Raw genomic sequence first — 16,751 nt, forward strand, 5'->3', positions numbered from 1 at the left:
CCATCCATCCATCCATCCATCCATACATACATACATACATCCACTCACCTATTTATCAGATATGTACTAAGCAACTTCCATGTGCCAGGCACATACAAGGCTTTAGTAGAAATACAGTGAAAATAAAATAGATATAATCTCCATATTCACAGAATTTATAGTCTAGAAGGGAAGATAAATGATATTAAAAGCAATTACAATTCAGCGTGATGGGGAAGCACAAAGTTCTATGGAAGTACACAGCAACAGTACCTAATCTAATCTGAGGTGGAGAATGTGCAGGAAGTGGGGAATGGAAGGCTTCCTAGACAAAGAATTGTTAAAAAGATATTTGAGGGTCAGTGAGGTGGGGGGGAGGGGTATGGAATAAATTACTGATAGCACATAGTTACTCAGTGCTCTCCAAGTTTTAGCCCTGCAACCCCATTCCACCTAAGATCAACTTCGTCAGGGAAGAGGAGTTACTCTTGAGGTTAGTAGTGTTTATGGCAGCGGTAAGCTAAGTAAACTATCCACCACACTTTCCTTTTCTAGAACAGATGCATTGGGAGGATAAGTCTAAAATCTCTTTCTACTGGCTTAAATATAAAAATGTCCTGGATATGGACAGATCTATACAGCCCTCAGTGAAAACCACAAGGCTACAGACATTGATGAAGACTCTTCCTCTATAGGGCAACAGCTAAAACCAAATCACAACCTTAAAGGATGATTACTATTTTATTTTATTTTTTTCTGCCACTGATCAAGATAGCATTAAATCAGGTAGTTGAGTTCCCCTTGGGCACTGATGAAATCTTATCACATTCAGAAATGCTGACCAGCATACCAAGTCTGGTGACTGACCCATTGGTCACTTTCCAGAACTCACTAGGTCACACAGTATTTATTGACCTCACATTGCCAATCAGTCAGCAAGCCTAGACAGTTGATTAGGGGATTCCTTTGCAATTTGGAGCTAAAGAATCAACACCCCGTCCTGACTTTTAAAATCTACCTAATTTGTCTATGGCCATACCACCCTGAACACACCCAATCTTGTCTAAAATCTACTTAATCAAAAGCAAACGAGGGAATTTCCTCGCGGAGGGCCCGGGTTCAATCCCTGGTTGGGGAACTAATACCCCACCAGCCGAGCGGTACAGCCAGAAAAAAAAAGAAAAGTTAAAGAGAACAAATACATTTTCCCTCCAAGTTCTAAAAAAGAAAAGAAATCAAAGCAGACTGAACCTGTTAGGTACCCAAAGGTTTGATTGGAAAATATGGAATCATGGAGTCTCAGGTTTTAAAGGGACCCCAGAGGTCATATAATCTAACATCCAATCCAGTGCTTAAAGATACCCCCCCCATGCACCACACACAAGGCCCACTTTCCACTTGGACACCTCCTGTGATGACCTCCCAAGCCTGTCTTGTCCAGTCATGGAGAGACAACCCTGGAGTGATGAAGATGTGATCCATTTCCTGTGGCTTCCTAAGTCTCTCCGGGTGGCCACATAGTGCAAGTTTTTAAATATTAAAAAAAGGGGAAACAGAGTTGTTCTGTGAAACTTCAAGGATAGAATTAAGAAGTGAGGTCCTTCGAATGGCTTCTTCTCTAGAATAAACATCTCCAGGTGCTTCAGCCATACCACACAGTCTTTGATTCACTCAACAAATATTACATGAGTGTCCTGTTTGACACTCACTGTGCTAGATATATAATAAGGAACAAAATATAGTCTTCAACCTTAAAATGCCTAATGACTAGTGGGGAGTCACATAATAAATCAGAACATAAACAGGTAAATACAAGTTACCAAACATGGTAACTGCTGTGAAGGAACATGGCAGATGCAGTGATAGGGAATCAGTATGGGGTAAGGGAACCATGTAAGCAGTCAGGGAAGGTCTCTCTGAGACGGTGACATTCAATTTGGATCCTGGGGAATTAGGAGGAACGTTTGTCACTTTGTAGATGACCCAGCAGCACTGGAGATGCTGGATACAAACATTAGGTGCTCAGAGGCAATTCGATCTATCTGACTTCAGGATGGATGTCTGGCCTCCTCATACTCAACTGTCTCCTTGCTCATGCCCTCACCCAGGCCCCTTCCTTTCCTCTACTTTTTACTTGGGCGGAAGACAGGGAGATTCATGATTTATTCACCCTTTGGCCTAACCCACACACACTGGAGATCATCCTTGATTCCTCCTCTTCCTTCAAACTCTACAAAAAAAAATTAATCTCTAAAACTTATTAATTCTCTCTTTTAAGTGTCTCTCAAATATTTTTGTCCCTCTCTATGTATATGGCTACAGCTCAGACCCTGGTCATCTCTTGCTTGTCCTAGAACAAAAGCCTCTAAGTAGTCTCCTGAATTCCTAATTCCACGGGGTCCTCTCAACCTCCACCAGAGAACTGTTCTGAAATACCTTTGCTTAAACATTTTCATGGCTCTCCATCATCAACAAGAAGAACTGCAAACTACCGAGCCTGCATACAAGGTCCTTCAATGCCTAGCCACTAAATGGCTGTGTAACTTTGGACAACTCGCTCTTTTCTCCTTTTCTAGATCATGCAGGGCTGAACCAGAAGACCTGTTAGGTTCCCGCCAAAGCAAATACTCAACACTCTGGCAGAAACACAAGTCCTGGGAGCCCAGGGCCCAGTGATGAAGCAAGTCTCTCCTAACCTTCCCTGGCTTTAGAACTTTGCCTCTTCCAATCTCCTTGATGCTCAGAAGTTGCCTTTCTTGACCTCAGACACCTGCTCTCTTCCCTGAAACCCCCCAAATAGTCTTGATATCAGTACATTTGTACTTAATCTCTCTTGGAACACAGAAACCTGGCCCAGTCATGTCTTCTAAGTCTTTGCTACTCAAAGTGTAATTCCTAGCCTGGCAGCAACAGCATCACCTGGGAGCTTGTTAGAAATGCAAAATCTCTGCTCCACCCTAGAACTACTGGATCAGAATTTGCATTTTAAGAACTCCAGAGGATTTGAATGTATATTAAATTTGACAAACCCTGCTATAAACCACCAACTCTGTTCTTATATTGATTCTCCTGAACTGAAAGACAAATCTGTTGAAGTTCCAGAATCTCTAAAATTCATCCTATTGTTTCACCAGACCAGTACGGCCTTGCTTAATCTCCCTGCTCTTACACGCAATCCCTGGAAAAGGTCCTTTTGGCAAAACCACCATCATCACCTGCAGTTAGTACCCCCTTTGCCAATCCCTGCCCCCCCCCAACTCATGTCCCAGGAGCATTTCCAGCTACTTTCCCTGAGCCTTGGGGTCCCTGCGCAGCTGCAAGCCTGGGGCCTCAGAAACCAACCCTGACAGTTCCTCCTGAACCTATAGCATCTTCAAGGATCTTGGAGGCCCCAGTGCTTGGAGACCTTAGCCCACCAGACCTCCTGAGCCCAGGAAGCCTATCGAGTGCTCCCTGGAGGGCTGTGCAGATTTGATCCACCCAAGGCTTCTGAAACAGCCCCACCTGTTTCAGCTGGATGCTGGAATTATGTCCTCTTTCCAGTTCCGGAAGCAAATGGCTTCCCAAACCCTTTAAGCCAAGTTGGAGAGTGTGTTGACCTTGGTGATGCTGACCTTCAGCGAGCAGAGGCTAGAAAGAGCCAGCGCCCCCCAGAGGTCAGCAAAAGAGTAACCACGGTCCCTCTAGTGGAGTGTGTAAGGACAAAGCTTGAATTATACAAAGAATGGAGGCCTGGACCTCCTACAGATGCAGGTCAGGCCAGCGTGCAGCCTGTTGCTTTCACTTCAGACCTCACAACCCTACTTGGTCTCTGAGGAGGGAACATTGCTCACAGGGAGCTCACGGTCCACTGAGCAAACTGTATTACTCCTGTGCAGCTGGCATTGTTGTGGGAAAGGAAGATATCCAAAACATATTGGGTGTTTACTCTGTCCTGGGCATTATGCTAAGCTCTTTACAGACATTAGCTCATTTAATCTCCATTAGCACATTATATAGAAATGACTATCTCAGTTTCACAAATGAGGAAAATGTGTTTCAGGAACATTAAGTAACCTGTCCAAGGTTACTGCAGCCACTAAAAAGAAGACCCACCCCAGGCTTCCATTTTTCCTCCCTTTGACCCAAGCTGGGATGGCTACACTTTTCTGGGGCATTTCTTATTTACTATTCTGAAAGCCCCAGAGCCTCTGACATTAACACCTGCTTGTTGAACTTTCAGAGTTGAACAGCCTCCTCTATCTTTGAGTCTAAGGTCTGGCTGGAGAGGGAGGGTGGGGAGGGGAGATCAGTCGTGGTGCCCCCAGAGTCTTCTGGGGTCACTGCAGAAGCCCCACTCGTCACTCTGCAAGCCCCTGAGAGGTCAGAACTGAACAAGGCCTCTCTCCTTGTACCCTAGGGCCCTGACAGCCAGGGGCTGTTGTCATGTCCCCAGGAGGTCCACCTTCTCCTCCCACCACTGATAACATTCAGGGAGGAGATCGGAGCAATGATAAAGCGGGGAGACCTCAGGGCAAAGAAAGATACTTAGACAGGGATTGCTGGGTAAATGCCCACCATAGAAGCAGAGCTTTCTGTTTCTCCTTGGTTTTATCTGAATGCTCAGTGGAGGGCCAGGTGGCTCACATGAGATTTCAGCTGCAGGAGCCAACACAGCCTGGCCTCCAATCCAGCCCCCATACTCACCAGCCATGTGCCTCAGACACATGTGCCTTAGCCCCAGTTTCCTCGATTGTAAAACAGAGATAATAATGGCACCTACCACACAGTACTGCTTTGAGGATAAATGAAGAAATACACTTATAACACTTCCCCTAGCACCCAGCACATAGGAGGTATTCAATGATGGAATCTATTATTATTTTCCTCATTGTCACCCATTCAACACATTTATCAGTTTATGCTTTTATTAATGCAGAACTACAAATGCAAAATGCCATCCAGACCCAAAGATAAATTAAATAGGTCTTGCTTTTCGGTACAGAGAGACACAAACAACTTAGTCATAGCACAGGGCAGAATGAAGTACATGCTACAAGGGGCCAGCAGCATCTACGGGGGCTCAGAGAAAGAAGTTGATGGGTTATGAGCAGAGGGACTGGGAGAGACCTTATGGAGGAGGGATGACAGGGATTTCCATGGAAGAAGGAAGATGGGCTGGGGGAGCGGCGCTAGCAGAGCAGAGAACTATCAAAAGTGCAGGCTGGAGGAACCAGCCGTCTGTTATTACTAGACGTGAACAAGGACGATCCGGCTGCAAGAGGAGCCGATGGAGGGACAGCAGGTTCAGGCGTTTGAATGTGTTGATACAGAAGCTTGACTTTATTCCATAGGGAGCCACTGATGATTCTTGAGGAAAGGAATAGCATGATCCAACCTTTATTTTAAGAAAATAGCCAGAAACGGTCGGAAGGATGAATTGAAGAGGAAGGATAGTGGAGACAGGAAAACTAGTTAGACGATGGCTGTAACTGCTTTCACCAGTAGCTAATCAGAAAGTGGACCCTGCCTGACTGAGAACAGGAGTGAAGCAAGGCAGGGAAGTGTACCTTATAAAAGCATTTTATAAAGGTTTCTATTGTAAATGATTGAAACAAAAACATCTTGCTGCCTTACGTTTTGACCTTCAGTTATCCCCAAACTTAAGATATTAGAAATTTCTTCCCCCACTGTTCCATTATTGGCATATTGGGAAGAGGACTTGTTCACCTCTTCTTCTAGAGTTTCTTGGCAAACCTAATGATGAGAATACACTATAATTTGGTATAAGTCAACCCAGAAAATAATTTCATAAGAATTATTTTCTGTTAATGTCAAGGTTTTACTCACGTTTGACGTGTAGAATGAAGCTCCTTCTTAGAGCCTCTATCACGTTTCTCCTGAGAGAGGGCGCTGTTGATGCCACTGCTTAAAACCTGGCCACCTTGATCCAAAGACTTGCTTCTGGCCGTGCTTCAGCTCCATAATTCTTTTCCTTGTGCCTCTGTGGACTCCCCCTGGTTCAGGAGTCAGTGGTCTGCTGTGGCAGGGGATAGAAATGGCAAGAAAAGCTTCCACTGAGGTTCTGGGGGATTCAGGGACCATCCACCAGGCCTTCTAGCCATGGCTGCTCAGTGGGGTGGGAGGGAAGATGGGAAGCTTTATGGTGCAGTCATCAGAGCCACTCTGCCATCTGAACCTGTGTCTCATTGAGTGAATTGTATTTAGACTCTGAGGTCAGTTTATGTGATGGGATTGACGCTAAGCTTCTCATACTCTAAACGTGTTTTGGTGGGAAAGGGGTCTAATAGTCTCCTTGACTGTCATAATCCAGACCTATTTTATTCTTCAAGATCATAAGCTACTTAAGACTTGTCACATCCATTTTTATACACCCTGTGGAGCCTAAGACAGTGCCTGCACCCTGGAGCCCAAGGACAATGAGGCAGCATGACGCTGGGGTTCAGAGCATGCACTTGGAAGTCAATCAACTTCCAGGGCTCAACCCTTGGTTTTACCATTTACTATATGACCTTCGGCAAATGATCTATTTTCTCTAGTCCTCAGTTTCCTCATAAGATTTTTGAGAGAGCTAAGTGAGTACAAAGCTCTGATAATATTGCCTGGCATGGAGTAAAGCATCAGAAAAAAAATTTTTTTATAAGAAAGTCAACATTTGAGCCACAGAGAATCATAGAAGTTACTCTCTTTTAGAGATCTGGGATTTTATTTTATAGATCTGGAAAATTGAGGCCGAGAGATATTAGATATTCTTGCCTACTCTCCAACTAGTTAGAAACAGATCCTGGATGAGAATTTAGGTCTATCTGACTCCCTGTCCAGTGTTCTTCCTATTACACCATCCACATATTGACTCAAAGAAATCCTTGGAAGCAGCACAGTATGGATTGCTACTCCCAGGTCCCAAAAATATCCCTTGACAAAGACATATAAGGGTCAGATGCACCATTTCTCTGCCCCAGTGAGACTTTTCTTAACACATTGAGAACTGACTTTATTTTATTTTATATTATTTTTTTCAAAATTCTTTTTCTTATTAGTCAACCATTTTACATACATCAGTGTATACATGTCAATTCCAATCTCCCAATTCATCACACCACCACACCACCCCCACCAATTTCCCCCCTTGGTGTCCATACGTTTGTTCTCTACATCTGTGTCTCAATTTCTGCTCTGCAAACTGGTTCATCTGTACCATTTTCTAGGTTCCACATATATGCGTTAATATATGATACTTGTTTTTCTCTTTCTGACTTACCTCACTCTGTATGACAGTCTCTAGACCCATCCATGTCTCAACAAATGACCCAATGTCATTCCTTTTCATGGCTGAGTAATATTCCATTGTATATATGTACCACATCTTCTTTATCCATTCGTCTGTCGATGGGCATTTAGGTTGCTTCCATGACCTGGCTATTGTTGATAGTGCTGCAATGAACATTGGGTTGCATGTGTCTTTTTGAATTATGGTTTTCTCTGGGTATATGCCCAGTAGTGGGATTGCTGGATCATATGGTAATTCTATTTTTAGTTCTTTAAGGAACCTCCATACTGTTCTCCATAGTGGCTCTATCAATTTACATTCCCACCAAACGTGAAAGAGGGTTCCCTTTTCTCCACACCCTCTTCAGCATTTGTTGTATGTAGATTTTCTGATGATGTCCATTCTAACCGGTGTGAGGTGATACCTCATTGTAGTTCTGATTTGCATTTCTCTAATAATTAGTGATGTTGAGCAGCTTTTCATGTGCTTCTTGGCAATCTGTATGTCTTCTTTGGAGAACTGTCTATTTAGGTCTTCTGCCAGTTTTTGGATTGGGTTGTTTGTTTTTTTAATATTGAGCTGCATGAGCTGTTTATATATTTTGGAGACTAATCGTTTGTCTGTTGATTCATTTCCAAATATTTTCTCCCATTCTGAGGGTTGTCTTTTCGTCTTGTTTATAGTTTCCTTTGTTGTGCAAAAGCTTTTAAGTTTAATTAGGTCCCATTTGTTTATTTTTGTTTTTATTTCCATTACTCTAGGAGGTGGATCAAAAAAGATCTTGCTGTGATTTATGTCAAAGAGTGTTCTTCCTATGTTTCCCTCTAAGAGTTTTATAGTGTCCAATCTTACATTTAGGTCTTTAATCCATTTTGAGTTTATTTTTGTGTATGGTGTTAGGGAGTGTTCTAATTTCATTCTTTTACATGTAGCTGTCCAGTTTTCCCAGCACCACTTATTGAAGAGACTGTCTTTTCTCCATTGTATATCCTTGCCTCCTTTGTCACAGATTAGTTGACCATAGGTGTGTGAGTTTATCTCTGGGCTTTCTATCCTGTTCCATTGATCTGTATTTCTGTTTTTGTGCCACTACCATATTGTCTTGATTACTGTAGCTTTGTAGTATAGTCTGAAGTAAGGGAGTCTGATTCCTCCAGCTCCGTTTTTTTCCCTCAAGACTGCTTTGGCTATTTGGGATCTTTTGTGTCTCCATACAAATTTTAAGATTTTTTGTTCTAGTTCTGTAAAAATGCCATTGGTAATTTGATAGGGATTGCATTGAATCTGTAGATTGCTTTGTGTAGTATAGTCATTTTCACAATATTGATTCTTCCAATCCAAGAACATGGTATATCTCTCCATCTGTTGGTATCATCTTTAATTTCTTTCATCAGTGTCTTACAGTTTTCTGCATACAGGTGTTTTGTCTCCCTAGGTAGGTTTATTCCTAGGTATTTTATTCTTTTTGTTGCAATGGTAAATGGGAGTGTTTCCTTAATTTCTCTTTCAGATTTTTCATCATTAGTGTATAGGAATGCAAGAGATTTCTGTGCATTAATTTTGTATCAGGCCACTTTACCAAATTCATTGATTAGCTCTAGCAGTTTTCTGGTGGCATCTTTAGGATTGTCTATGTAGAGTATCATGTCATCTGCAAACAATGACAGTTTTACTTCTTCTTTTCCAATTTGTATTCCTTTTATTTCGTTTTCTTCTCTGATTGCCGTGGCTAGGACTTCCAAAACTATGTTGAATAATAGTGGTGAGAGTGGACATCCTTGTCTGGTTCCTGATCTTAGAGGAAATGTTTTCAGTTTTTCACCATTGAGAATGATGTTTGCTGTGAGTTTGTCATATATGGCCTTTATTATGTTGAAGTAGGTTCCCTCTATGCCCACTTTCTGGAGAGTTTTTATCATAAATGGGTGTTGAATTTTGTCAAAAGCTTTTTCTGCATCTATTGAGATGATCATATGGTTTTTATTCTTCAGTTTGTTAATATGGTGTATCACATTGATTGATTTGCATATATTGAAGAATCCTTGCATCCCTGGGATAAATCCCACTTGATCATGGTGTATGATCCTTTTAATGTGTTGTTGGATTCTGTTTGCTAGTATTTTGTTGAGGATTTTTGCATCTATGTTCATCAGTGATATTGGTCTGTAATTTTCTTTTTTTGTAGTATCTTTGTCTGGTTTTGGTATCAGGGTGATAGTGGCTTCATAGAATGAGTTTGGGTGTGTTCCTTCCTCCGCAATTTTTTGGAAGAGTTTGAGAAGGATGGGTGTTAGCTCTTTTCTAAACGTTTGATAGAATTCACCTGTGAAGCCATCCAGTCCTGTACTTTTGTTTGTGGGAAGACTTTTAATCACAGTTTCAATTTCATTACTTGTGATTGGTCTGTTCATATTTTCTATTTCTTCCTGGTTCAGTCTTGGGAGGTTATACCTTTCTAAGAATTTGTCCATTTCTTCCAGGTTGTCCATTTGATTGGCATAGAGTTGCTTGTAGTAGTCTCTTAGGATGCTTTGTATTTCTGCGGTGTCTGTTGTAACTTCTCCTTTTTCATTTCTAATTTTATTGATTTGAGTCTTCTCCCTTTTTTTCTTGATGAGTCTGGTTAATGGTTTATCAATTTTGTTTATCTCCTCAAAGAACCAGCTTTTAGTTTTATTGATCTTTGCTATTGTTTTCTTTGTTTCTATTTCATTTATTTCTGCTCTGATCTTTATGATTTCTTTCCTTCTGCTAACTTTGGGTTTTGTTTGTTCTTCTTTCTCTAGCTCCTTTAGGTGTAAGGTTAAATTGTTTATTTGAGATTTTTCTTGTTTCGAGGTAGGCTTGTATAGCTATAAACTTCCCTCTGAGAACTGACTTTAAAAAAACAAACAAAAAAAGGATTTGAAAGGAATGAACATGAGATGACTGTAATAACCGTTCAAGGCCTAGTAGATAGGAGCTGGTGGCTCAAAGGCAGAGAAGGCAGGTTCGGGGTGCTTGTGGACAGGGTGGAGCTGGTCAGCTGAGACTTATGTTTGTGCCTTCTGCTTCCCACATGCCATTTCAGAGAGGCCAGCTGACGAAGAGGAGCAGTGGTCAGATGACTTTGTAAGTATTTGTTCCTGGGACTAGAAGGGTATCATTTCCACCAGGGCCCCTGGGAGGCCTTTATAAAGACTTGTTTCTGAATGACACGCTGGTGGTCAGCTGCCCGTCACGGAGGGGAGATGGCTGGGCTGGAAGGGCCACCTATAGGCAGGGCAGCAATAACCTCACAACGGCTGACTTGAGCAAAAGCACCATCATGTGCCAGGCTAGGAGCTTCCTACTTATTCCCTCATGTAATCCTCATGACAGCCCTATGAGTAGGCATTCTTATCCCCATTTTCTGCTGGTATTCAGAGTACTCAGCACAGCCCAAACAGACGTTAAAATGCTTGAATATTTCCACCTCAGTTGGCAAATGCCTCTGCCCTGAATTCCGCAGTGCCCCATCACTGCTTGGTCCCTGCCAGGAGCCCTAAACAAACTAGAGAGTGAATGCTTGGCACATCGGGGAGTCTCCGGGACACTCCTTAAGGTCACGGTCAGTACCTGGGCTGGATTTGTTCTTAAACAGTTTGGACATCAGCCCTGCCCATTTTACAGGTGAAGAAACCAAGACATGGAGAGTTTAAGTAACTTGCAATTCCAAAATTCAAACCCAGTCTCTCAGATCTCAGAAGCAGACTTTTAAAACTCAAGGGGCTTGCTGTGACCAAGAAGATATGAACGGACTCTGGGGGCCACAGATGGCGAGGGCTCTCCCTGACCATGATGACATTGGAGTGGTGTGTCAGAATTAATTGTGAACCTCTTCAAGATGGCTCTGCAACCCACAGGGCCCCAGGGGCCACTTCTCTTTGGGCCTGAATCTTATAGAGACAAGACATCCTAAAAACTTTTCTGTACAATGATTATTCCTCACATATCAGATTCATGCAGAATGTTAGGCTGCTCCAGTCTGTGAGCTTTATATCTGGAAGGGATCCAAGAGGGCCTCCACACAACCACATACCCCATAAGGAAACTGAGGCCAAGAGCCTGAAAATGACTTGCCGACCATCTCTCAATTACTCAGTGACCCAGTAGGATGAGAACCCAGGACTCCTGTCCAGGGCCCAGAATTGAGCCTGAGCCCAGCTCTGCACTGTGTACATCACCTGGGGTTTATTCAGAGTATCAGGAGACGGAAGTTCCTCCCGTTTCAACTGCAGAGAAAATATTTTTGTAAAGAAGGAGTGAGGTGGCCTCACTGTGGGTCACCTAGGCATGGAGAGCCTTCCAGGGCCCAGCAGCACTGATCCCTCAGAAGCACTGCAGCTGCGCCCCCTGCTGGAGGCACACACACACACAGGGCCACATCGGAAGCAAAGTTAAGACGCTGGACCAACCTCCCCCAGGCAACCGAGAAAACTGAGCTCAGCTGGCTGGAAGAAGACAAGGTGGGGACCTAGCAAACACAAAATAAAATCAGCCTGAAGAGGAGGGAATGACTTGTGTCCCCAGAGTTAAACAACCAAAATGAAGGTACCAGCTATAGTAAGGATTGATTGAACATTCACTCACAATGTTTACCTTATTGGATTCCCTTGGTACATAGAATGAAATCCAGGCTTGTTGCTAAAGCCTCCAGACCTGATGGAATCTGACCCCTGCAGCCATGTCTAGCCTTCCCCGCACCCCCTCAGCAGGGGTTGCTCATCCCAGCCCAGGCACACAGGCCTGCCCTCAGTCCCTACAGCAGGTCGAGGTCCTGCCTAACTCAGCAATATCAGACTCATGGTCCTTGGGCAGGTGAAGGAAGAGCAGAAGAAAGGAGAAACCAGGGTATCCCCATCCTTCTTCACTTGGTTGGCTCCTTCTTGTACTTCAGGCTTGGCTTAAGTGTCTGCTTCTCACCAGGAAGGCCTTTCCAGCACCCCTCTCCAAGACAGAATCCCTCTTCCCTTTGCTCTCTGTCTCAGGAACCTGATCATTCCCTCAGTGCATCTATGACCAGGCATATCTATTTTATCTGTTTGATTATTTACTTATTTATTATTCACTATTTGTTTGTTGTTGGTCTCCCATGCTAGCATACAAGCACTATGAGGCCAGGGACTGTGCTCTGAGTCAAGCATGATGGCTGGCACATAGTAGGTGCTCAATAAATATTGATTACATGCATGAAGAAATGGACAATTTGAGAAGATTTTTGTCTGATTACACATTCCCTTCTTCAAAGTTCCCATTAGACTGTCCAAAGTATTGTACTTCCTCAAGTATTGAATGAATGAATGGATTAATTAATTAATTAATTAACAAAAGAAGTTTGTTTGTCATAATTTAGAATAATTTGGGGGGAGGGGATTTTTTTAAACTCTCAGAAGTTTGAATAGATTCCCTTTTAATTCTCTTGATGAAAAGGTATTCAACGCATTCTACTGTGCTTGAAGTAGGAGGGGCTTGTGGTACATCTCCCACAGAAAAGACTTCCCAAATGAAGGGCGTCCATTCCCTCCTCCTCAGTCCCTTCAGAGCCCAGGCAGCAGCTCAGTGCATTCATTCATTCCAAGGATGCTGGGTGTGCACCTACCCTGCAGCAGGTCCCATGCTGGGCCCTGGATATATAGTCTCAGTCTGGTCCTCATGGGGGCACAGTCTGGTAGGCAGCTCAGTGTCAGAGGACGGCTGCCAGGAACAGCTGACGTGGGATCTCTCTTTTTCTACCTTCTCTGCCACCTCTGCCAACCTGGTCCTCTCAGTCAGACTGCTGTGCCGGAGGGGCTGCAAGGACTCCAGACTCCTCCCCGGGATGCACACTGATCCTCAGCCTCCAGGTAATTAAGTCTAGGAAGCCAGTCCCTGCTCCACGAAAACGGAAACAAAGTGGGGTGCCCAAACCGTCCCCCACTCAGGCACATGTGTCTGGCTGCCCACTGGTTCTTTCACTTTCTGAATGTCTATTAAAGCAACTGCTTCTCAGTGCTCATACTGACGTCTCCCTGGGATGCTGCAGCAGCACTAATTGGGTCCTTGGCCTGGATGAAGAGAGTCCCTGGCTTGGGAAGCCAGGGTCTTGCTCTGTTAAGCCTCCCCCTGGCCCACCCTTTCACCCCCACTCCACCTCCCAGGCCTCCAGCCTGGGAACAGTCTTTGGCTTCCCCAGAGCACAGACCGCAGACTTAAATTACTCAACTCCTCTGGGCCTCAGTTTCCTCAAGTGCAAAACGTGACTTTTTAAAAAACTATCTCATATGATTGTGATGAGGGGTCAATGAGGTATACAGTGCATAGATATGTTAGTGATAATAATAATCATTACTATTATCATTACTTTATTCAGCCTAATTTCATATTCCCATTTGCTATTTCTGACCTAGGGGTTTGGGAAAATCCCCCCTACAGGAATTTTCTTACCTCCCCCCTCTCCCTGTCCCTTCCTGGCTCCCCCATGCCAGGGTAAGGACAAGCACCCTCCTTTGGGCTCCTTCCTCCTTTTATTCTGTCTCCCTCGACTCCTCCAGCCACCTCGGGAAAAGCTCTATTTTCAGCCTCCTTTCTCTTTCCTTATCCCACTCTTCACCCTCTTCCTCTCCTCTCCCGCATCTCCCTACGGACTGAGGAGGAAAGCACAGTGCTCGCTCACTGATTCCTTCATTTGTTCCAAACAGCCTGAGTGTCTCTCATGTGCTGGCCCTGTCACGGGCCCTGAGGATACAGCAATGAAGGAAACGCTATACCTGCCTCAATGTTACACAATTGCCAGGGAAAGGAGACAGGCCAAAAGGCAGGTACATCATAGATTCATCGGAAAATCATGTATGGATTGAGCAACATGTCAGGCAGTGTGAGGGGGCAGTGGGCACAGAGGTCAGAGGACCTCTTAAGTCCTGAATCAAATATTTCCTCCATATGAGTATATGTATGTGTGCTACACACATAAACTATCTCTGAACAAAACGCACAAGAAGCTAGTCCCTCTGTTTGCCTCTAGGGAGAGGAACTGAGTGGCTGGGAAGACTTCCCTCCTTGTGAACTGTTGGAACTTTAGACTGGCTCAACGTATTTTCAATATGGACTTAAATAAAATTTATATGAAAAAAACAAACAAAAAGAAAGAGAATGGACTCTGAGTCAATTTGAAGTCCTTGTCCCTGCAACTGTCCAGCTCTGTTTAAAACAAACAAACCTTATCTCCTCAAAAGTGTCTATATTCCTGAGCTTCTCCTTACCCTCTCTTATTAAACTTACATTTTCCTCAACCATCAACCTTCATGATTAATAAAACCTATTTGGTTATTCTATTTTATTGGGTCCTTTTTCTGTCTTCTTAAAATATATTTTATCTCTGGCTGTTCTTTGCAGACATACAGAATTCAGCCACCCTTGGGGTTAGTAGTCCATGCGTTCCCCCAGGATAGTAGTCCAGGTGATACGTTTTGGAGGCAAAAGGCCCGGCTTCAACCCCAGGGCTGCTGCTAACAGCTGCCTAACCCTGGTTAGCCGACCCCTCCCAGCCTTGCTTTCTTGTTCCTCCGTCCCTCCTAAGCACGCGTGGGGCGCTGAGCATGGTATCTGTACTTGCAGGACAGCGATTATGAAAACCCAGATGAGCACTCCGACTCGGAAATGTATGTGCTGCCGGCCGAGGAGGCTGGGGACGACAGCTACGAGCCACCACCCGCCGAGCAGGAGACTCGGATAGTTCACCGGGCCCTGCCCTTCACCAGGGGCGAGTACGTAGGTGAGTCCCCACCCAGACCTTGGGCGCTAGGCCTTCAGGGCAGCAGGGAGCCGGGCAGGCCAAGGTCACAGCATGGTGGGCACCTCCCACTCTCACCACCTCCAAGTGGGTCATCTGGTCACTCACAGGCACTGGAGGCCCCGCTGGTAAGTTTGCCCTTTGGGGAAGGGAGGGGTATCCTGCCTAAACTGGGAATGTTGAAAACAGGCAAAAGATAAAACAAGCACATCCTGACGTGGTTCCCCACCCCACCTCAATTCCTAATAGTCCCCAGAGAAATCAACCCAAGATTAGTCCCTTCTTCTCTTCCTTCTTCCTGCGTACAAGGTTCTGGAATTTCTCTTGAGATGGCTGTATGGAACCAGGATGACCTTCAGGGATCCCAGTGTCTGCTAAGGCCCCTCCTTCCTCCATCCCTCCCACCGCAGCCCCACGCTGGCAGGCTGTACAGATACACTGAGTCTGGACAGTGGAGTTTTAATTGAGGGGAGGGGCAAGGGGAGGGGATAGGAGTGAAGCCCTCTAAGCCTGGAATTAGCCTTATTGTTTAAAAGGACGAGTCTTAAGTGTGGCCTCCAGGCCTGAGTGTAGCTTTTAATGCCCCCCCCCGCCCTCCCCCAAGAAGAAGTCTGTGTTCCATTCTAACAGGTGACTAAGTTCAGCAAGGTGAGGTGGGGAGTGTGTCCATGTGATCACCGTGAGGCTAGGAGTCATACAGAGCATCCCTATGTGTAAAGGGTTTAGTGTCCCTTATCCCTGAGGATAACTTCCTCCTTATGGGGTACCAGGTACTGCCCCTGCTTCGCGCCACATCTGTTGAGGACCTACTATGTGCTGGAGCTATGCTAAGCAGCAAGCAGGACAGGCAGACTCCCCGACTTTTTACAGTTTACAACTTAGTGCTTTACAGTCATGGCCTACTTCACCTTCTCGATAATCACAAAGGAGGAAAGTGAGGCTCAGAGGAGTGAACTCACTGGGCCAAGGTTTATAAGTGGCAGAGCTGGGATGCAAGTCGGGCCTTTCAGCCTCCAAAGCCCGTGCTCTTCACCACTCTGCTCCACACACCGCAACCAAATTTGTGACCTCGTTCAATCATCGCAACAACCCTGGGGAGGAAGGGGCTGCATCAGGCCTGTTTACAGACCAAGAAACCGCTATTCGGGACGGTTACGCGGCTCATTCCAGGTCATACTCTTCGAAGCCTGTCTTCTATGCTTTGCTCCTTCTGATGGGCTTAAATCTTATATTAAGAAATCTCAGTAAACTCCAAGAGCTGCCAATAAAACTACAAAAAGTGACAGTCATAGGCATAGTAAAGTAGATGCCTTGGCGCCTGAACGCAGCTACGCCACCAGAAGGAGGCACCAAGTGTAAAGTTAACCACATACCCTCAGCGAGGCAGAAGCGCGGGCCGAGGGCTGGAGCAGGCGCCGGGAGGAGAGCAGAGTGGGCCAGGCAGGGGCAGGGGCAGCTGTACCAAGGGAGGGGCCGGCCGTAGCAGGAGGAAGGAGCAGGAAGCCAGGGTAAGCGCCTGGGCTGGTTCCGGGAAGGGGAACCCGCCAGCTTACTCCTATGCGAAGATTTTCCTACAGTGTATCAGTCAGAATGTGTGCTCGCAGATCAACCGGGTAGACGCCCTGTTGCCTAAGCCCTCCACCACATTATGCAGGTAAGGTTAGTTGTGTATATTAGGCATCGGCTCTGCCTTGCTGCTTTCTCCCTAATCCC

At 45.0% G+C, this 16,751-nt stretch overlaps 2 protein-coding genes across 4 annotated transcripts in view; one reads left to right on the forward strand and one right to left on the reverse strand.

The window, feature by feature from the left end:
* Nucleotides 1-16,751, forward strand: part of BLNK (B cell linker) — a 74,667-nt gene that overhangs the window by 26,572 nt on the left and 31,344 nt on the right. For 2 of the 3 annotated variants that reach the window (XM_030865203.3, XM_030865201.3), the window contains exons 4-6: nt 10,320-10,360; nt 13,039-13,113; nt 14,864-15,020. In XM_030865203.3, coding sequence (XP_030721063.1) covers nt 10,320-10,360; nt 13,039-13,113; nt 14,864-15,020 — 273 coding nt within the window. The remainder of the gene's footprint in view (nt 1-10,319; nt 10,361-13,038; nt 13,114-14,863; nt 15,021-16,751) is intronic. The other variant, XM_030865202.3, reaches the window with a different exon arrangement.
* The window catches only part of ZNF518A (zinc finger protein 518A), an 80,864-nt gene continuing 69,979 nt past the window's right edge, over nt 5,867-16,751 (reverse strand). Inside the window, exon 6 of the mRNA XM_070043844.1 lies at nt 5,867-5,998. Within this exon, the coding sequence (XP_069899945.1) occupies nt 5,981-5,998 (18 nt within the window). The 3' untranslated portion in view covers nt 5,867-5,980. The remainder of the gene's footprint in view (nt 5,999-16,751) is intronic.

Source organism: Globicephala melas, chromosome 16, assembly GCF_963455315.2.
Source record: "Globicephala melas chromosome 16, mGloMel1.2, whole genome shotgun sequence".
Lineage (NCBI taxonomy): Eukaryota > Metazoa > Chordata > Mammalia > Artiodactyla > Delphinidae > Globicephala > Globicephala melas.